The sequence below is a fragment of the Emydura macquarii genome, unplaced genomic scaffold (assembly GCF_026122565.2).
Source record: "Emydura macquarii macquarii isolate MOO-44397 ecotype Brisbane River unplaced genomic scaffold, CSIRO-AGI_Emac_v2 contig_629, whole genome shotgun sequence".
Taxonomy (NCBI): Eukaryota; Metazoa; Chordata; order Testudines; family Chelidae; genus Emydura; species Emydura macquarii.
Window position 1 is genome coordinate 9,468,845 of NW_027130766.1, and position 20,618 is coordinate 9,489,462.

General features: G+C 58.1%; 3 protein-coding genes across 8 annotated transcripts in view; 2 read left to right on the plus strand and 1 right to left on the minus strand.

Annotated features, from left to right (window-relative positions):
* Positions 1-10,780, plus strand: part of WNK4 (WNK lysine deficient protein kinase 4) — a 23,551-nt gene extending 12,771 nt beyond the window's left edge. The window contains exons 5-20 of one of the 5 annotated variants that reach the window (XM_067541391.1): positions 832-920; positions 1,462-1,681; positions 2,072-2,402; positions 2,769-2,914; positions 3,023-3,081; positions 3,339-3,477; positions 3,857-3,973; positions 4,067-4,234; positions 4,729-4,786; positions 5,012-5,155; positions 5,488-6,059; positions 6,649-6,745; positions 6,961-7,384; positions 7,637-7,875; positions 8,204-8,304; positions 8,591-10,780. In XM_067541391.1, the coding sequence (XP_067397492.1) occupies positions 832-920; positions 1,462-1,681; positions 2,072-2,402; positions 2,769-2,914; positions 3,023-3,081; positions 3,339-3,477; positions 3,857-3,973; positions 4,067-4,234; positions 4,729-4,786; positions 5,012-5,155; positions 5,488-6,059; positions 6,649-6,745; positions 6,961-7,384; positions 7,637-7,875; positions 8,204-8,304; positions 8,591-8,593 (2,907 nt within the window). In that variant the 3' untranslated portion in view covers positions 8,594-10,780. The remainder of the gene's footprint in view (positions 1-831; positions 921-1,461; positions 1,682-2,071; positions 2,403-2,768; positions 2,915-3,022; positions 3,082-3,338; positions 3,478-3,856; positions 3,974-4,066; positions 4,235-4,728; positions 4,787-5,011; positions 5,156-5,487; positions 6,060-6,648; positions 6,746-6,960; positions 7,385-7,636; positions 7,876-8,203; positions 8,305-8,590) is intronic. The other 4 variants (XM_067541392.1, XM_067541393.1, XM_067541394.1 and 1 more) reach the window with 4 other exon arrangements.
* Positions 9,014-20,612, plus strand: CNTD1 (cyclin N-terminal domain containing 1). 2 transcript variants are annotated; one of them, XM_067541398.1, is made up of 8 exons: positions 9,014-9,048; positions 13,809-13,942; positions 15,196-15,271; positions 16,243-16,417; positions 17,342-17,504; positions 18,183-18,327; positions 19,274-19,370; positions 19,991-20,612. In XM_067541398.1, exons 1-8 carry the CDS (start codon positions 9,014-9,016, stop codon positions 20,141-20,143), a joined length of 978 nt encoding a protein of 325 aa, XP_067397499.1. In that variant the 3' UTR covers positions 20,144-20,612. The 2 variants fall into 2 exon arrangements, with proteins under 2 accessions (XP_067397499.1, XP_067397498.1); XM_067541397.1 differs by lacking the exon at positions 9,014-9,048 and having other exon boundaries at positions 13,771-13,942.
* Positions 11,151-12,446, minus strand: COA3 (cytochrome c oxidase assembly factor 3). The gene is made up of 2 exons (XM_067541439.1): positions 11,852-12,446; positions 11,151-11,547 (listed from the first exon to the last, which is right to left on the minus strand). Exons 1-2 carry the CDS (start codon positions 12,444-12,446, stop codon positions 11,444-11,446), a joined length of 699 nt encoding a protein of 232 aa, XP_067397540.1. The 3' UTR covers positions 11,151-11,443.
* Positions 20,613-20,618: the final 6 nt, after the last annotated feature.

Here is a 20,618-nt window from a genome sequence, read left to right on the forward strand (position 1 = left end):
GCTTCCTCCTTCCTGCTCCAGGGGCAGCTCCACGCCCAGACACCCGGGCGAGCCGCGAGTGTCACGCAGGGGCTGTGGGGTCCCTTGGCTGAGCCGTGGGGCTGGGCACAGGAGGCCTGGGGGCTTGCTCTGGATTCCCTGGCTCCAGGCTCGTCCTGTCCCCTTCCCTCCCCTCTGTCCTGGGGCCTCGCGGGCCGGTCCCATTCCCCCACAGCTCTTCTCCAGCCAGCCAGGCTGATCTCCTCCCCCCAGCTGGCCCTGCTCTGCTCCTGGCAGCAGGTGTGTCTGTCTGTCTGTCTGGCGGAAGCCACGTGGCTGTCCACGCGCTGCTCCCCGTGTGCCAGGCCAGCAGCCCCCGTCTTAATGGAGCGGAACCAGGAAGCAGCTTGTGAGCCTGGTCAGACCCGCTGCCCTGAGCCGGCCAGCTCCGGCCTGGTGCCGGTTTGCTCCATCACCTCCCGTGCCCCATGGGGCTGCTGCCCCCCTGGCCCCACGGCTGCCCTGCCCCCTGCCCGGGCACACGACTCTGCCGCTCGCTCACGCGGGGCCGGGAGGCAGCGGGGAAGCTGGGCTCTGCCTGGTGCTGGGTGGCTCCACTGCCCCCTCTCGCCTGCCCGACGTAGGGTCTCCATCCCCTGGGGAGGGGGGTGGGTGTTTCCTCCCTGGGGGGTCCCCTCCACACTCAGCTTGTGGGAGCCAGAGGGGCAGAACCAGATGTGTCGCTTGCCCCAGTCCGGCCCCGTGCGCGTTCCGGGGACGCCTGCTCCAGGGCACTGCCAGAGCCAGCGCTGCACAGAGGACCCGGGCTTGACTGTCGGCGTCTCCCTGCAGGGCATGAAACCCAACAGCTTCTACAAGGTGAAGGTGCCGGAGCTGAAGGAAATCATCGAGGGCTGCATCCGCATGAACAAGGCCGAGAGGTGGGCGCAGCAGGGCAGGAGCATGGGCGGGGGGGCAGGGCTGTGGCGCTTGGGGGCCCCTGGGGTGGGGCGGGGCGGGGCGGGGCAGGGCTGTGGGGTGCCTGGGGTGGGGCAGGACAGGGCTGTGGGGCTCAGGGGGCCTTGAGGGCACAGGGGTTGGGGGCCCCTGGGGTGGGGCGGGGCGGGGCTTCGGGGCCCCTGGGGTGGGGCGGGGCAGGGCTATGGGGCGCCTGGGTTGGGGCGGGGTGGGGCAGGGCTGGGGGCTTTGAGGGCGCTGGGGCGGAGGCGGCTGGTGGCCGCGGTTCGCGCTGGGCTGGTTGCCCTGGCGGCTGGTCGGGCCGTGTGCCGGGCTCTGTCCCTTGGGGCCATTTGGGCTGCTGTGGGGTGCTGTTGGTTTGCAGGGAGCCGAGCTCTGTGGGGCGGCCCCTTCCCGTGCTGAGCCCTGTGCTAGGACCCCGGGCGCCGGCTCTGGCTGTGCTGAGCGCCCCTCCTGGCGGAGCCCGGCCCGTGTGGGGCATCGCTGACCCCGGCCCGCCGGCAGGTACACCATCCAGGACCTGCTGGAGCACTCCTTCTTCCAGGAGGACACGGGGGTGCACGTGGAGCTGGCCGAGGAGGACGACGGCGTCAAGTCCGGCCTCAAGCTCTGGCTGCGCATGGACGACACCAAGAAGCTGCACGGCAAGTACAAGGACAACAACGCCCTGGAGTTCCTCTTCGAGCTCTACAAGGACGTGGCCGAGGAGGTGGCCCAGGAGATGGTAGGTGCCAGCGGGGCTGGGGGGGGGGGGGGGAGCAGACTCTGCCCCCACCCTGGGCGAGGGGAAGACCGTGGTCTGGGCCCACCCCCCTGCTCCCCGAGCTCCGTGCACGGGGCTGTGCCCTGCGCCCCCACCCCTCTGCGTGCCCGCCCTGGGATGTGTGCAGCTGGCTTGTGGCTGCCCAGCGCCTCTCCTGTCCTGCCTGTCGCGGGCGGGGGGCAGGGGCCCCTTACTCTGTGCCTGGGCTGCCCTGGCCTCTCCTGTGCCTGGCTGGCTGCCTCCCGGGTGCCCTGACCGTCTGCCAGACGGGGTGCCCCACGCTGCCATGTGGGGCTGGGCGGCGAGCCGTGGCAGGGCCATGCTGCCTGACCGCCCCTGCGCCTCCCGCAGGTGGTCCTGGGCTTCGTGTGCGAGGCGGACTACAAGCTGGTGGCCAAGGCGGTGCGGGACCGCGTGGTCGCCATCAAGCGCAAGCGGGAGAAGGTGAAGCGGGCGCAGGACGAGCTGCAGTGCCAGGAGCAGGAGAAGCAAGCGGGCGTCCTGCACCTGCTGGAGGAGCTGAAATGCCCCCCGGCGCCTAGCACCCCCCAGCCCTCGCCCGCCAACCTTGGGTCCGGGGACTGCGTCTTCGGGGGCGCCTTCTCTCCGGAGCCGGAGGAGCCTGAGGCGGATCAGCACCAGCACTTCCTGTACCGGCACACCAGCTACTCCTCCACCACGTGTGCGTACCCTGCCCTGGGCACGGCCCAGCCTGGGCCGGGGGGAGAGGCTGCGGCTGGCTGTGGTCGGGTGGGGCCGCAGGGATGGCATGGCCTGCATCTCCCAGCCTCTCGGTGCTCAGAGCCCGGCAAGCGCCGTCCTCTCGCCCAGGCATCCATTGTGTGAGAGCTGCTCGTGTCTGCCTTGTTCTGCTGGGGAAGGGGGTGAGAAATGGGGTCCTGGAGGGGGAGGGATTGGGGAGTGCGAGAGCTGGGGGGCGGGGGGGAGCCTCCCCTGGCCCTCCCCCATGGCAGCTGGGAGCCAGGAGTCCTACGGGGTGAATTTGGCGGGATGAGGCTGGTCGCTCACCCTGCTCTCTCCTCCCCAGCCGACTGCGAGACGGACGGGTACCTGAGCTCCTCTGGCTTCGTGGACTCCCCAGACCTGTCCCACTGCCACTCAGGCAGCTTCTCCACTGGGGACCCCTCCAGCCCCCCAGCTGCCCAGGCAGAGAGCGAGGGCTGCTTCCCTGTGGTGAGTGGGGCCTCGGGCTGCCCCCGGAGCCCCTGCAGACCCCTTTGGGGAGGAGGGGGGGTGCTGTGGATGCTGTGTTGCCCCCTCACTCTGGCTTCTCCCCTGCAGAGCATCGCGGTGAGCCTGCCATCTACCCCGGCTGGCGACTTCTCTTCCCCGGTGGACAGGTGGGTCTGGGCCCTGCTCCAGCATGGGGGCACTGGGGTGGCTGAGTGGACACGCTGGGATAGTGGGTGCCCCCATCGGGGGCTGTGGTGAGAGGGGGCAGGACCCCACCCGGGAGGGTTGAGGAGCTGGGGCCATGGCTGGGCCTGGTCACTGAGAGATGGGGATGGGGGGGGAGCTGGGGGCAGCTGGGACCGGCCATTTGTAACACTCGCCCCTGCGCTGTGGTGCTGCCTGGTTCGGGGGCCTCCCCCCCCAGCTACGCGTCCGACGTGGCGTCCGGCCTGAGCGACGGCTGCGAGGGGCCAGCCAGCGAGGGCATCGCCAAGCTGCCAGCCAAGCGGGCGTCGGGGAAGCTGCTGCGGCGCCGAGCCAGGTCGAGGCTGCGCATCACCAATGTAAGTGCCACGGGGCCCCTGCCCGGCCACCAGCTCCTGTGGACGGCGGGTGTCGGGGGCAGGGGGTGCCCGGGGAGCAACTGCTCCTGGCCCGATCTCCCTGGTTCCGGCCCGCTCTGGGCACACCAGCGGCTCCGGGTCCCGTTCTTGTGCCCCCCGTGGGGACGCGCCGTTTACAGGGAATGAGGTGTGGGGGTGGAAGCACAGAGCAGCCCCCTCCTATTTCCACTGCGAGGGCATTAGAGCCCCCCCAGTTCTGCCCATCTGCACAGGCTGAGAAGTGGGGGTGGCCCAGGGCTGGGACCACAAGTGCCGGCCCCTCCCTGGTGTGCGAGCTGCCCTCCTGCGGCTGCCCGTGCGAGCTGCCTCTGCCCTCCAGATCTCGGACAAGAGCGACCGGGTGGTGGAGTGCCAGCTGCAGACCTACAACAACAAGATGGTGACCTTCAAGTTCGACCTGGACGGGGATAACCCCGAGGAGATCGCGGCTGTCATGGTGAGCGCGAGGGGCCAGCTGGGGCAGGCGGAGCTCGGGGTGCCTGAGCCCCGCTTCCGTCCCCAGGCCTGACCTGCCTTCTGGGCCCTGCAGGTCAACAGCGAGTTCATCCTCGCGTCCGAGCAGGACGGCTTCATCCACCGCATCCGGGACATCATCCAGCGCGTGGAGACCCTGCTGCGCAAGGATGGGCAGGGAGCCGCCGGGGCGGCTGGTAGCCCTGAGAGCCTGTCGCCCGGCGCCACCATCAATGGCCTCCCGGTGAGCCCCCCTCGGCCCCCCACAGCTGGCCCAGCCCAGCCTGCGCGGAACTGGCCTGCCTGCAGAGACGACGGCTGCTTTCCCCAGTGCTCAACGCCGGCAGGGGAGTGCGTGGGTGGCCCCCGCCGGCCATGCCCCGAGTGAGGGGAGCCCCCAGCAGGCGGCCAGGCCTTGGCTGAGCCCCGGCTGGAGCTGCTGGGTCCCTGTGGGGCGTCTCCTCTCCTAGGGCTGCCCTCGAGTGGGAATCGCACCCCCCCTTCCAGCCCCACTTGTCTGGCTCCTGATGACTCCCCGTGCCCCGGGCATGTGTGCACACGTGTGAATTCCTGGCGTGCGTTTGTGTCCCTGCATCGCTCCGGAGGGCACGTTCTAGCTTTCCAGGCTCTGCCTGGCACGTCCCTGTGTTCGATCCCCCAGCGTGGGAGGCGTGTGCTGGGCCGGAGCCTGCCACCCCTTCGGCCTGGCCCGTCACAGGCCCTGTCTCTCGTTGGCAGGCGGAGCTGCAGCCGCAGGATCTCTCGCACTCCATCTCGTCCTCGTCCTCGCTCAGCGGTACGTGCCGGCCGCGCTGGCCCCTCGCCCGCACGCAGTGACCCTTGCGCTGAGTGCTCCGGTTCGCAGTGCGGGCGTGTCTGCCGTCACCGCCTGGCCTGGCCAGCGGTCGCCGTGTGGCATTGCCGCCCCCTGCCCACCCCCTGCCGGCAGTCACGCGGGGAGGCCGCCTGCTTGGGGGTGCTGGGGCTGCGCGTGCCGGGAGTGACTCTCTCTCTGTCCCAGACCTGGGCTGCAGCAGCCCTGGCCAGGTGGAGCTGTCTCCGGTCCAGCCCTCGCTCAGCGGCTCCCCTTCTGAGAAGGACCTCGGCAGCCGCCCGGACGCCCCGCCCGCGGCCCTGCAGCCCCCTGTGCCAGCAGCAGCAACAGGTACCGGCTGGGAACTGCTCTGCCCCCACCTTCCCAGGCCGCTCACAGCCCCCCTCTGCCATAGAGCTTCCCACCGCAGCCGGCGGGTGCTAGTGCAGGCGGCGAGGGGCTCTGGGACCCCCCCGCGGTGCTACTGGGGGAGGCCGTGTCGGGGGTGTGAGGGAGGGAAGTTGGGCAGGGATGTGGCGTTTCTGGGGGGAGAGGAGTGAAGTGGGGGACGGGGTGACACTAGGTGGGGGGAGGGGTTTGGAGGAGATGCACCCCGTTGTGGAGTGGGGACATGATTAACCTCCCCCGCCCCCCGGCTGTGCTTACCACTTTCTGCCCCGCAGGTTCCCCCGCGTGGAGCTGGCCGTCCTTCCTAACGGCGCCTGGCCTGGCCCCGTCCCAGCCATTCCCGCAGCCTGCCCCGACGCACACCCCGCTGTCCGCCACGCTCCCCAGGGGAGGGCTGAGCAGCCCCAGCCCCCTGAGCCCACCGCTGAACAATACCACGGCTCCTGCGTCCCCCTGGTCTCCCGCCACCGCCCCCTTGTTCTCGCTGGCGGAGATGTTCTCCCTGGCAATGATGAGCATGGCCCAGACGCTGCTGCCGTCCGTCTCCTCGGCTGCCACCCCTCCGGGCGGGCACCTCGCCCCTGCACAGAGACCTCGCCCGCAGGCGCTGTACCTGGGGCCTGCGCATTTCACCTACCCTGACCCCGCTGCCCTGGTGGAGCCAGTGCCACGCTGCAATGGGACCCAGGAGCCAAACCGCGCCCCCGCCATGGGCACCGGGGGGCCAGCTTCTCCCTGGGCCCCAGCACCCAGCCCTGGCCCACTGGGCCTGGAAAGAAGCGGCACCATGGAGAGTCCACTGCCATCGCTGAGCGCTGCTGCTGCGGGGAGGCTGGGCAGCGGCTCGGTAAGCGCATCCCCCCAGAAGGGGTGTGGGCTCTGCCCTGGCAGGGCGGGAGGCCCCCCAGCTGGACCATCCGCTGGGGCCTGGGTGATGGCAGGGAAAACCGCTCCCCAGGCCAGGAGCCGGCCCTACCTCCGGGGCTGTGGGAGAGTGAGAGCTGGGTTGGTGCTGCCCCCGCCCATGAGGTGCTGCAGAGTGAGGGGGGGTTCAACAGCTGCCAGAGGGGGCTAGGCTGGTCTGGGGGTGCTGGGACAGCCCCAGGAATGTGGGAAGCAGGGGAGCTGCCAGGTGAGGTGAGGCTGCAGGGCGGGCTCTCTGCTGCGCTGGAGCTGGGGGCGGTTCCTGCTGCCATCAGTTAGAGCAGCCCTGGGGCTGCTCTTGCTGTGGGCGATGAGCTGCTGCCCCTGGCTAGGGCTGTGCTGCTGGCTCAGAGCGAGGCCGGGGCAGCCTTTAATCCAAGTCCCTGCCCAAGGGTTTGGGCCTGAGCCAAGAGCCGCAGCTCAGTCCCTGGCCACTCTCCTGCGGGAGGCCAGGACCCTGCCGGGGGGGCAGCTCAGCACTTGCTGACCTGGCTTGCCGACTTCTCTCCTAGGTCTCGCCCTGCTCCCCAAAACCCAGCAGCCACCTGATCGTCTCGGAGTCGCCCGCCCCCACCACGCCCAGGGCCCGGCTGTCCCCCATCAGTGAAGGTAGAGGCCTGACGCAGGCGGGGCTGTGGGGTGGCAGCTGCTGGCTGAGCTGAGGGGCAGCCTGCCAGGGGTGGGACAGGGCGGGCATTGCGGTGACGGCTCTGCTCCGTGGGGGTTCCCCAGCCCCTAAAAGCCTGTGCCTGGTGCCAACTGTCCTGCCAGTGCAGGGAAGCCAGGCCCCGCGCTCAGACCTGCCCTTCCCCCTTCATTCCCAGAGGCCAAGCCCCAGATTCTGGGCCGGTTCCAGGTGACCACGTCCAAGGACCCAGCCACGGGGCGGCAGAGCCAGAATGGCAGTGAGCAGAGCGGCCCAGAGCTCGGGGAGGGCGCGGCTGGCGGCTCCTCCCAGCCCTCGGTGACCAGCTCCTCGGACACGGAGTGCAGCACGAGCCACGACTCGGACTCTGTCCCTGAGACCCCGGTGCAGGACCTGGACGAGCTGGCCGAGGAGGGGACGCCGGTGGCGCTGGCAGAGAGCGACCAGGAGGGAGCTGGGGGGGACGGTGCCGAGAGCCCTCAGCAGGCCGTGGTGAGCCAGGTGTGGATGAGCTACGCGCGCAGCTCCTCCTACCTGAGCAGCGACGACAGCGAGAGCGAGGACGAGGAGATCTGGGAGGAGCTGCAGAGCCTGCGCCAGAAGTGAGTGGGGGGGGGGGGGCCCGGCCGTGCCCCCCCGGGGCCCTGTGCTAGGTCTTTGCCGCGCTGCCTGGGGAGAGCTGGGCTCTGCAGGTGCCTCTGGCTCCAGGGAGTGGGGCAGGCTCGTGCACTCCGCCCCATCAGGGCGTCTCTCAAGGGGGTCCCAGGCCAGTGCTGGCGGGAGCATCGCCCCCAAGTGCTGCCCAGGGCCGGGCTGCCCCCCACCGGGCAGGGTAAGGGCCGTCTCCTCCCTAGGGGCAGCTGGCCACACCCACCTCCCGCTCTGCCCAGGCACCTGTGTGAAGTGCAGTCGCTGCAGGCCGTGCAGAAGAAGGAGATCGAGGAGCTGTACTTCCGCATGGGGAAGCAGCCCCCCCCCGGCATTGTCTCCCCCGCTGCCATGCTCTCCAGCCGCCAGAGACGCCTCTCCAAGGGCAGCTTCAACCCAGCCCGGCGCAACAGCCTCCAGCGCCTGGAGCTCTCTCAGCCCACAGGTACCGGCTGCTGCCTGCTGGCACCTGATCGCCCCCAGCCCCACCCCGCTGTCCTCACTCACTCTGCCTGGGGTCCCCGTGTGGCTGCAGTGCCCAGGGGCATGTGCTGTGCGGAGCTCTGGGGCCGCGCCCTGGGCTGCATGGAGGGGATCCTCATCTCTCTGCCCCAGGGGAGGTGGCGTTAACCTGTGTTGCACAGACAGGAGAGATGTTCATCCCCCCCATGCCAGGCTGTGCAGCAGGCCCCGGCGGGGGGCTGCTCCATGGGGGGAGGTTCAGGCCCCCCAGCCCGGTGTCCCCCTGGCTCCTCACCCCCTCTGGCCCCCAGCAGGGATCATGCGCAGGAACTCGCTGAGTGGCAGCAGTACCGGCTCGCAGGAGCAGCGGCCGAGCAAAGGGGTGACGTTCGCCGGAGACCACAGCCGCATGGTGAGAGCCAGGGCGGGGGCGCGCCGGGGCCCTTGGGTCCCAGGGACTGGCACCTCCCCATTGAGCCACGCTCCGTCTGGCCCGGAAGCGCTTCTGTTCCAGCATGTGCGATGGAGGCACCAGGCACCCCAAAGCGTCGTGCCTTGGGCCCCCCTCTGTGGGGCTGGGCACATGGCTCTGAGCCCCCGAGTGTGCACGGGTGGTTCCTGCCCATGGGCCCCCTCGGGGTGCATGCCCCTTGCTGGGTGCTCGTGCCGGCTCAGCCCCCATCTCCTTCTCTCTGCAGTAACCAGCCTGCCAGCTCCGATTCTCATGGACTACCTCAGACACGCACCAGCGGCTGCTGCCTTGGAGCACTGGCCGGAGGCCCTGCTGTGAGCTGACCAGGCAGCGCCGGAGACAGCACTGGCCCCGTGGGGCAGCGTCAGCCCCTCCCAGCTTTGTCCCTGCAGAGCCGGGCCCTGGGCCTCGTGGCGTGTCTGTGCAGGTGCCTACGGCCCAGAGCGGGACCAGCAGGGAATCCTGGCTTGGTCCGACAGCCCCAGGAGGATCTGCCCTGCCCTGGGCCCAGGAGCCTGCTGCAGTCTGTGGTGGTGGAAGCACAGGGTACAGCTGGACAGGTTTGGGGGCAGGGAAGGAGAGCGACAGGGGCAGCACACGTGACAGGGGCCCCCCACTGAGCCAGGGGAGCCATGCTGCAGAGCACCCCATGTCGGGCCCCATGAGATGCTCCCTGGTTAGCTGGGACCAGCCTTTTGCTGACCCCTCGCCCCCATTCAGTCCCTCACGTCAGATGCACTCCCAGAATCCTTTGCACCACGCACTTCAGCGACAGCAGTGGGGCCACCCGACACTGACGGCTGATTTGAGAGCAGCCCCCCCTCTCCCCCCGCGAGTGCCACAGCATGGGTGTGCCTTGCCTCTGCCTGGGCTCATAGCCCTTGGCCTTAGCCACGGGGCAGCCTGCGCTGGGTCCCTGGTCGTGTCTGCCGAAGGCAGGGCCTGGCCCTCCCCTCCCCTGTATGGCAACTCTCACCTCTGTGCTTTACTCCTCGCCCGGAGCCGCCAGCCCCACTGCAGTGAGGGGAGCTGTCCCCCTGCAGGGCCTGGGTTCTCAGTGCCTCTTTGCCCCAGAACTGGAGACCAGTGGCATAAGCCCAAGTGCATTTGCACCCCTGCCAAGGCGACAGGTGTCAGGCCTGTCCTTCATGGGCCTCAGCCAGCAGTGCGTCTGGGAGCCCAGCTTCCTCCGCCCAGCAACAGGCTCTGCACGGCTGCAGCGTGACGCACCGCCCTTGCCCAGGACACAGAATAACTTTCTCCTAAAAGGCTTTTGAGAGACTCTCTGTACAGTGGTTGTGAATAAAACTGATCAAGCAGGATCCTGCTGAATGCACAGTGCTGGCTGGGTGTGAGTAGAGCAGCTGGTGCGTTTTGTAACTAAATCAATTTTCCTTTCTGTAGAATGGGTGTGGGTGGGAGGTCTTTGGAGGAAATCCCCCCCCCGGGGTGTGTGTGTCGGGGCAGGGCAGGAGTGGGAAGGTGGACAGCAGCTAAGATGGCTGCTCCCTGATGCAGGCTGCAGCATGCGCCAGGCCAGTCCTGGTGTGAATTCAGGACTGAGTAGAATGATGGAAAACCTCCCCCCCCCCCCCTTTCACTTTTAAGCCTCTTAAGCAAGTGTGTGCTGCACAGAGCAGTCCCTGAGGCACTGAGCTGGACTCTTGCCACCAGCTGCCTTAATAATCAACTTGGAAGCACAATTTCCATAGAGGCATTTATTAGAACACGACAAAGGTGAAGACGAGGGTCTGCTGGAGCCTGAGCTCTGCCGTTTGCAGGGCAAAGGAAGGAGTTTCTGCTGCAGGCTGGGCCACTGGCAGTAAGAGCCGCCCTTTCCTTGGGCGTCTTCCCCCCCCAGTGCGGTGTGTGTGGTTTGTACCTTTCCCCCGGCAGGGTCACCTTTGTATCTAATGCAGTGGGCCCTGCAGGCAGCATGCAGGTGCCCTCCCCTCCATTACTTCCCTTACAGCCTTTTTCCTCTCAAAGCATCTGAGCAGCAGCCCTGGCTGGCCTCATGCTGGGGGCAGCTCTCAGCACAAACATCTTTTAAGAATGTGACTTCTAAGGGGATGCCCTCTTCTTCCTCGCTGTAGGGTCAATGCCTCAAGCAGCCTGCGCTGGGAAATGACTGCAGTGTAGGGAACGTGGCTTGGGCAATTTCAGTCCTGGCCAGCAGGCTGGGTCGGGTTGCACTGCAGAGTAGCGCTGCAGGCTGAACGGTGAGATCATTGCTCAGCCCGAGGTTACGCACAACTCAGCAGTGAGCAAGCACTGCCTTGGCAGAGCTCGGTGAGAGGCCCTGCTGGCAGGGGCCCAGCTCTCAGCCTCACCCAGGCCTCTACTCTTCCCCCAGGAGGGCACCTTGAGATAAGTGGATCACGGGGTTCCTCACAGCCTGGGGCAGAAGAGTGCTGCCGTGCTGTATCCTCCTCTCTTCGTGGAGGTGATAAACAGGCTGTGGGGCACTCCCAGGCCAGGGCACCTCCCCTCGCTTCCTTCTAGCAGCAGGAAACAAGGCTCCAGTTAGGTAGATTCAGCCCAGGAACCAGGCACCTCCCCTGCTCCAGACCCAGGCACCTGCCATTCTACCACCTTTCCCCCTTTGTTCTTAAACAGCTGCACCCCCCTCACTCAGTGCTGCTGGGACAGGCCTGCCAGCTCCACCCACAGCTGTGTTCCCCCCCCCCCAGATATTACAGGGATGTTGCACTTATCCCACGTTCTCCTTCCAGGCAGCAGACCCGCCTCGGACGCAGGGCAGGCATTGTGCACACAAACTGGGGAATCATTCAGAGAGGTTTATTGAGGCCCTGGCCCAGCTGCTGCAGGGGAGGGACAGCCGCTGAGCAGCGCAGGGAACAGGCCTGGCCAGGTCCCAGGGCAGAGTCCGGTGCAGGCAACAAGAGCCTGGTCCCCCCAGGGCACAGAGGAGAGGGAGACGCCCAGGCCTCAGCCCCCCGCAGGGAGCCCCCAGTATCAGTGACGTGTCCGAGGCCGGTGCAGCCGAGGAGTCCGCTTGCTGGGGGTCCTGCTGGCTCCATCCCACGAGCGGAGCAGCCCCAGCCGGCCCAGGCTCTCAGTTCGCGGGGGTCTTTGCCGACCGGGCCCGGGCAGCCTCGACCTCCTGCTCCAGCTCGTCAAGGAATCGCTCCTGGGAGATCCTGTAGAAGGTGTAGCCGTCTGCGAGCGGCGCTCAGGAAAACGGAGGGGACGGGCGAGACCCACCCACCCAGCAACCCGCCGCCCCCCCCGGGGCAGGGCCTGCAACCCCCCCGGGCCTGCTCCCCCCGGCCCTCCGCCCGCGGCAGGGCCTGCCCCCACCTGCTCCCCCCCACCCCTCCTTCTCCCACCTGTCCCCCCCCGGGCCTGCTCCCTCCGCCCGTGGCAGGGCCTGCTCGCAACACCCCCCGCCTTCTCCCACCCACCCCCCCCCCGGCCCGCCCCGCGCCCGCCCCGCCCCGGCCCGGCCGGCCCGGCCGGATACAGATGCCCACCGCCAGCGCGCCGATGCCCAGCCCCGTCAGCGCGATGCGGGCCCGCAGATGCGGAGGCCGCTGCAGGAGCCGCCGCTGCAGGCCCGGGTCGCTGCGCCCCGCCGAGTCCCCCGGCTTCTGCGGCGCCGCCATCCCCGCTCGCGCCCGACACCGCCACGTGACGTCAGTGAGTGGCGCGAGGAGGCTGCCGTCATATCCGCAGCGGGCAGCCGCTGCGTGTCTCCGCCAGCGTGACGCACGGGCCGCCATGTTCGATGAGGGCAGGAGCCCGGTCCGCACCGCGTCACGTGCCCGGTAGACGTGCTGATTCTGGCCAATCACCGCTAGAGGACCAATTGTTCTCGCCCGATTGGTTACAGGCCCCACGTGGTACGAAGCACGTCCGGTTTGATTGGTGATTAGAGGTCTCATGTGACCCGGAGATTTCAGGCGGGAGAAAGTGTGAATGACTGAGGCGCGTCGCAAGAATGTCACGTGATCAGATAACGACGGGCCATGCCGTCCTGTGATTGGCTGAGAGACGGCATGTGACCAGGTGAGGCGCGAAGGGTGGGGGGGGAAATAAACGAAGCCTCCGGAGTCCATCGTCCCGGTCCCGCGAGGCGCGCCGCGCCGCGCCGGTTGGTGCCGCTTCGAGCTGCCGCCATCGGCCCAGTGCCTCGGCCTCCTGCGAGCGCTCCCCTCCCGCTGGCCCCCCCGACACCCCCCCGGGGCTAGGCCCCCCCCCCAGAACCTCCCTTCTACCCCTACCCTGGGCTGCCCCCCCGACACCCCCTTCCAACCCCCCCCCCGGGGCTGGGCTCCCCCAGAACCCTCCCTTCTACCCCTGCCCTGGGCTGCCCCCCCCGACACCCCCTTCCAACCCCCCCCCCGGGGCTGGGCTCCCCCAGAACCCTCCCTTCTACCCCTGCCCTGGGCTGCCCCCCCCCGACACCCCCTTCCAACCCCGCATGGGCTGGCCCCCCCCAGCACCCTCCTTCTAGTTCCTGCCTGGGCTGGGCCCCCCCCCCCCCCCAAACCCCGCTTCCAGCCCCCTGCCCTGGGCTGGCTTCCTCCAACAACCCCCTGGGCAGCCCCCTCCCCCGACACCCCCCTTCCAACCTCCCGGGGCGGGGCCCTCTCTGACCTCCCCGCCAACCCCACCCTCTGAGGCATGGCCACACAGGCCTCCCGCCTGCTCGGACACAGGACAGCACCAGCAGGTTCCCCAGCCCACCTCAGGCCCTTTCCGCTGAGGCTGAGGCTCCAGGAAGAAAGGCCCTGGACGCAGCAGCCAATCTGCGGTGTAGCAGTGGGTGTTTAACCCTGCGGGCCTGGGTGCACTGGGAGCTAGCAGACAGTGAGCCACCAGTCCTGTAGGCTGGCTGTCAAGCCGGGCTCCCTCTGACTCCAGCTTCCTCACTGGGGACAGTTCGTTCTGCTCTCCATCATGCAACTATATCCCGTTGGTGTCAGTGGTGTAGCCAATGAATTCATTTGATCACTGACAACCCAAGTGGGCATCAGTGATCAATGGTGGTAAAGCCGCTTGGGGCGTGGATCAAGATCACTGAGTGTCCCTGGGGTTGGAATGAAGCTAACAATTCTGTTGAAGCACCAGGCTGATTGAAATCCACTTCTCCTGCCTGTAGCTGTGATGGCCCTTGCAGTGCTGACAGAAGTGAGCATTTGTACAAGTGTACTAGTTAATTGTTATAACTCCAGCATCATTCTGAATACACTCAGGGAGCACGTCCATTGAGTAAGGAGGTTTAATTTTTCCATAGCAAAGTTTTTGATTATACCACTGTTTTATTCCATGCACTATCTAGTGCCCTCTCTAATAATTACTGTAGTGGGAACAGCTGCAGTGCTATAAAAATAATACCGTTGTTATTTTACTGTTTGAGGACTGGCCAGAAGTGCTGAGATGAGCTCAGAGGCACAGGCAGTGTCCAGGTTTTGCACCCCGGAACCAGTCTTTGGCGTTGTTGCTCCTGAGATCATTGAAGATACTTTAATCTATTTAGCTACAGAAAACGAACGATACTTGAATGAGCTGTCAGATCAGGCAGGATGCTTCAAAGAGACCCAGATAGTGGGTAAGATGCAGATCTCTGTCAGCCTTTGTATGTGTGTGCATATTTGTTTATCTGTGTCCACATGCCATTCATGCCTTGTGTATGTGTTTGTGTGCACCTGTGCTTCCAAATGCTTATTACCCTTCAATGAGTATTTTGTGATATTCTGGAGACCACAGTACTGATCTGTATAAAAATCAACTTTGCGCTAAAGGTTTGGGATTTGCACTGATTCTCACCTTGCTTTACCCTAAAACAGGAGTTTCTGACTCATTTAGTGTGAAGGGCCAAATTACATAAGGTGTATTACAGATTATGAAAATACCTTGACAGCATCCTATTACAGAAGGAGCAAAACTAGAGCTAAAAATAAAATACAAATTAATTACACTGAGCCTCTGCTGCCAGATTGCAGGCTGTTTTCTGTGTGCATGTGGCTCATTCTTGAGCTCCCAGAAGTACAAGGATTACTACAATTTTTTTTAATAGGAAAACTAAGTTGGCCGTAAGCAAGCGTTTGCTGTTCACTTGTGTAGTTATAAACCACAACAGGGAAGTTTCTTTATGATCAGCCATTATGTAATCTACAGGAAATTAATGGCTTTACAAAAATATTAGTAAATTATACAGACATAAGGGGTTATAGCAGCTGCTGCAAATGTGAGAACTCTTCAGAGTGGGGGTTCTAAACAACCAAAATCTCCAATAAAACATGAAATTGAGCTAACATCTTCTGAGCAAAGGTAGAAACAAATGTTAAAAAGCATAAAAGCAAATATGGGATTAAATCAGAAAGTATGGAAAAGGGAGAGTTCCTGCTGATATATTCACAGCTGCACAGAAGCAGCTGCACCTTTTACCACAACTAAAAACATTTGTATGCTGTTTGTTTTTTTTACACTTCCACCCGAAAACATGCTCTGTCCATTCAGGCAGTGACATTCAAGGGGCTTGGTAAAGTGAGCATGATAGCTGTTATGTGGGCTAACAGCAGTTTTGTCTTGCTATGATGGGAGTCTCTGTTGCCTGTTATGAATGGTAACAGAAATCAAATGAGGTCTAGTTAATTTCTGGTCTCAGCTAGAGGATGCTGCTTTATTAGTAACATCCTCTGCCTAAACTCCCATTAGTGGCCTGTCTGCAAAGGTTGATTTGATTTTCATTTCTGATTCTTTATTGTCTTGCTTAGTTTAGTTACTTTTACTTGTTGATAAAGTGTGTCCAACTTATCCATCAGTTCCAGTTAAGATTGTTAATTGCACTTTTTTTTGCAGAATTTGTATTTCTTTTGTGCGAAAAATGGTGCCTGGATCAATCTGCACGATATCAAGCAATTGAAATATTTGAAAGGTAACCTCCCAACCAAAGACTACATGGAATTCCTATACCCATAGCGCAGTTATACTCCATATTTTCTGCCTGACAGTATCTTTATAGCTGCAGCTTTGTCTTTTTTGTCATTTAATTACATATAATTGATATGTATATTAAGAGTAAAGTATTCTAAATACATGAAGAAAGTACTTTTCCTTTTGTTAACAAAAGGCAACTGTTCTGAAAGCTGATCTTATACATCAGAATGTATACTGGGTCAGACCAATGGTCCATCTAGCCCAATATCCTCTCTCTGACAGTGGCCAATGCTAGATGCTTCAGAGGGAATGAACAGAACAGGGCAGTTATCAAGTGATCTATCCCCTGTGTCCAGTCCCAGCTTCTGGCAGTTGGTGGTTTGGGGACACGCAGAGCATGGGGTTCAGTCCCTGACCATCTTGGCAAACAGCCATTGATGGACTGATCCTCCACGAACTTGTCTAATTCTCTTTTTAATCTAGTTATACTTTTGGCCTTCACAGCATTCCCTGGCAACAAGTTCCACAGGTTGGTTGTGCGTTGTGTGAAAATGTACTTCCTTTTGTTTGTTTTAAACCTGCTGCCAATTAATTTAATCAGGTAACCCCTAGTTCTTGTGTTATGTGAAGGGATATACACTTCCTTCTTCTCTTTCTCTACACCATTCTTGATTTTATAGACCTCTATCATATTCCTCCTTAATCTTCTCTTTTCTAAGCTGAACAGTCCCAGTCTTTTTAGTCTCTCCTCGTATGGAAGCTGTTCCAGACTCCAAATGATTTTTGTTATTCTTTTCTGTTCCTTTTCCAATTCTAATACACCTTCTTTGAGATGAGGTGATGAGAACTGCATGCATTATTCAAGGTGTGGGCGTACCATGGATTTATATAGTGGCATTATATTTACTGTCTTATTATCTATCCTTTTCCTAATGGTTCTTAACATAGTTAGCTTTTTTTTCCTTGCAGGTTTATGATTAAACATGTAGAAGAGATCTACAGCTCTACCAGAGAGGCAAGGACAAACAATGAACAAGGAAAGGGCAACAGCTGGGGCACTTTGAAAGCACAGATGTGTGACACATTAGTGCTGCGGCTTGTGTCCTGCATTCAGCTTGCAAGCAAACTCTCTTTTCACTACAAGGTGAGCAAACTAACCACTTTCTTATGCCAGATGTTTAGCAGTACACCATGTTCTTGTTTATTTAGATTTTGGTTTTATTTAAACTCCACACCAAATGAGTTATTGTTTCAAAGGACAGCAGTACTATGTTCAGGGTTACTTGGGCATGGGAGATATAGATCCCCTTGCATTGGGACAGTACTTGTTACTCATCTGGAAATTGCACACTGCACCTTCACAGTGAAAGAACTTAACACATTTTTATTACTTAGAGTAACCATGACCTGTACCATTTGGTTGTTAACACACCACAATATCAAAACCAGCATTGTTATGGTGGGAGTTGCCAGATGCTGCTGCTATGTAGCTTTAGAAGTTCATTTTCTTAGTGTGTGATGCCCTATTCAGTCTGAAGAAATCCTGTCTTGTTGTTAGTATTGTGATGTTTATTATTTTCTTTTTGACGAGAATATTGCAAGCTAGAGAGTTTGCTCTCTGCTTAATCTAACTAGAGTCAACCCTTGGGACAAGGTTGTTTCTTGGGAAGTGGGCAGTGGTATTAGGGCTGAGATCTCAGGGAGAGAGCTTTGCCAGTCTGCCATGTTTGATCGCTTTTGTTCCAGGACATGTGTATATAGTGTAAACAAAACAAGTTACACTGATAAAATACCTAAACTCAGCATTTCTGATTTCTGCTCCAGTGGGACACAGACCTGCAAAACCCCAATCTGCTACCACCAGGCAAAGGGTAATGGTTTCAGCTTGCATTTTCTATTTTTAGCTTAGCAGACAATTTAAAAAGAATTCTATTAGTCTGCAACTCAGATAGGAACTATTAACAGCATATCATAATGTAGGTGAACTTCTGGGGTCTTGAGAGAACACCTGTTACTCACAGCAGCAATTTTATGGTTTTAAAAATAACCCATCACTGTTTTTTTCCAGCTAATTAACAATAACACAGTTCTGAAATTTCTGCAGTCCTTAGACTATTCATACACAAAACAGGAATTGGTGGAGTCAGAACTTGCCATTCTGAAGGTTCTATGCTTCCAGATCAATGTGCCAACTCCTTTTGCCTATGTTGAGTTGCTTCTGGAAGTGTTAGGTAAGAGTATTAATAAGAAACTGTGTAGAAATTAAAGGCTAAACGTAGTTACCACTAAAATCTGAAACAAACCACTTCAGACTAACCATTTGTTGTAGAGGTAAAATCAAGCATGAAGTGACAGAGAGAAACTCACCAGTGTAGTTATTTCTAATGGAAAGTCCAAAGCTTCAAAGTGTTTTCCCTACTATGGGGTGTTTCCTAGGGTGAGTCCTGGGCCTTATTTTACTTGTCAAATGATAGAAATCTGCCCAAGAGCCTTCTTTCATTGATTGACACAAGCAAGAAGCTTTACACATAGATTGTGGAGTCCTGAAGTTAGTCTAAGAAGAAATGCAGCTGGGTGACTGGTCTTTTCCCTCTTTGGCAAGACGCTGTTATGAGATTAATAATTAAAAAAATATATATATATAGGGCCACAATTTTTTTAAAGTGAATTGTGACTTTTGGGTATCCTACTTGAGATCCCTTAAAGGGGCCTGATAGAAATTGCTGAGCAAAAACTCCTTTTCTGGAGTCTCAAGTTTGGGTGCCTCACCTTGACATAGGTACTACTGAAAATCTTAGCCAGAAATGACTCAAGACACAAAACTGCCTTGGTCAGAATGGCTCATGTTTTTCAGAATCTGGTTTTATGGATCATAAAATATAGCTGACTATGCCTACTATCCACTTTAGGACATAATGGCTGCTTACTTCCCATGAAACAGTTGCATAAGATGTGCATGCAACTACTGGATGTAATTTATCTCATGCGGAACATAATCTATGATACTTTACTGAAGACTTCTATTGAGAATTCAACCCCGAGTGAACTGCAGATGTAAGTATCACCTGTTCCCCAGGGGCATATTTGAACTAGTATTGATTTTATGTTCAGAAGGGAGGGAAAAAGCTTGTGAGGGTCACACATGCTTGTGCATTTACCATCTATCTGCTGCAGTTCCATAGTGGTCTGTTTGACACATTATGACACAGCAGATACAGATTGGAGAAAGTGCTTAGCATACCAAGAAAACAGGAGTCAGTTATTTGCACTACAACTCAACAGAGCATTCTTTGTGAGCTAAGAATCTGGGACTGAGGTTTCCGGATTTAAGTTGTTAATTCTATGAAATGTCAAGAATTGTACAAAATGTCCACCCATGGTTTCCTTTCCATGGTATTTGGGGATAATCGGTTCTAAGTAAGACTATTTTAATTTGCCAAGTTTTGGTCCCAGCTCTGACAGTGACTGTTTGTCACCCTGGGTGCACTGCATCTTTTTCCATCTGCAGAACAGTGATATTTACCTGGTTCCTAGGCTGGCATTTTTTTTTTAAATAGATCAAAACTTTAGGTGTTATCAATCAACCTGTTTTCAAAACGATTTGAAGACAAAGTACTACTGAAGTACCAAGTATAAATTATGAGCATACTCCTCTAAAGTAATACCAGTTTATAGCATTTTCAATTTGTGTTCAGTTTTTCCATATGCTTGTAAAAGTCAAAATGCTTTAGCAACATTGCTGTAGAGGCAGACTCTTACCTCATTTGTTTGGCTATGTTTTTCTTAAAGATAAGTAGTGGGGGATTGGACTCTAAGTTGAAGCTCTTAATATCAGCCTCAAGTGGCTTTTAAATGTGTTAATTTGTACATGTGTATTGTACATTAAAATGCTACTAAAATTGTTTACCTCAAATACCCAGTATCAATGCTACAACTCAATTGTTCAAATATAGAACAGCTTCATTTTAAAGCAGATATTACTACTGTTTTAATTACACAGAGCCAAATTTCTGTCAGTAAAGGAAGACTTCATGCTCTTGGCAGTTGGGGTCATCAGCACAAGTGCTTTCATACTAAACCCTGAATACTGGAATCAGGTACTGCTAGACAGTGTAGTTATTATATGAACTACATTTTTTGTATCTTTTACTGCTTACATAGTACAGGGAGACAGGTGTGTTGCACTGGAAGTACCTTAAAGATGGAGTCCTTTAATATATTAATACTGCAGGGCAAAGTAGAGGGAGGCTAGGAATTTAACACGAGTGTCTGGTTACTTTGCAAACTTATTCTGAGAAGCCTGCAGCTTTTTTACTCCTAGAACATGCTGTATCCAAAGGCTTCCACTAACAGAAGCAGAGGGAGAAGTAGCCTCACAAGGCACCAACCTCCTGCTCCCCCCAAACAGCCAGCCTGTTTTATAATGTAAAAGAGAGGGCTATTTAAAATTGTCCTCTCACAGCAGAGGCAGTTGTGTTTAAAAAAAATTTCCTCCCTTCTAATGGAGAAAGCTTCCACTAACAAGATCCTCAACTGGCTAATTGCAGAGGGCTGGCATTTATTATTTGTATTCAGTTAGATAGCACAGTACTGCAGCCATAAGGTGGATTATAATCAGGGTTTTCTTTTCCTTTACAAATAGTCAAAGATTTAAGATATAGAACTATTGCTCTGTTGCCTAAAATAAGGCAGCCTCTTAAAGAGATTTTTTTTTAAGGTTGTGCAGCATTTAAACTGCATCACTGGCATTACCACACAAAGCATTTTAGAGTTTTCATATGCAATACTGAAGCACAGTGTTGGCACCACTACAAGGAAGAACAAAGGAACTAGAACTTCAGAGAACTTTGGTGTACCTCCTACAAAGTAAACTTGGCTTTGCCATTGCAACCTCTCCCATCGTTCAGTGCCATCAAAGCCAGCAGGGCACTGTTCCATCCACCAACCTTTTGTAACAGATGCAGGTGGTTCTGACTGGTAACTCAAGTAGGATAAACTTGTTTAGTTGCTGTGTAACAGGTGTCAAAGATGGAAATTAAAACACAATTTGCCTTTGCAAACTATCCTTTATACTCAATCAGAAGTAGTGATGGGGAAGTGAAATGGTGTCATTGGGCAGGAGTGCTTCTTTTGGTATTACAAAAATTTAGATGTCACAAGTGGGGGCTTAAGTCTTCATTGAAGAAAGGTATAACTACACCAGTTCTAGATTGTTTTTCTTCCCTAGAAGAGGCTGTTACTGTGAAGTGTTTTGGTTTTGGAATAATGGTTATAGAAATGGCTTTCATAAGTCTACACATTGTTCTATAGTGTACAAGTGTTACACCCCAGGCCATGTTTTCCTT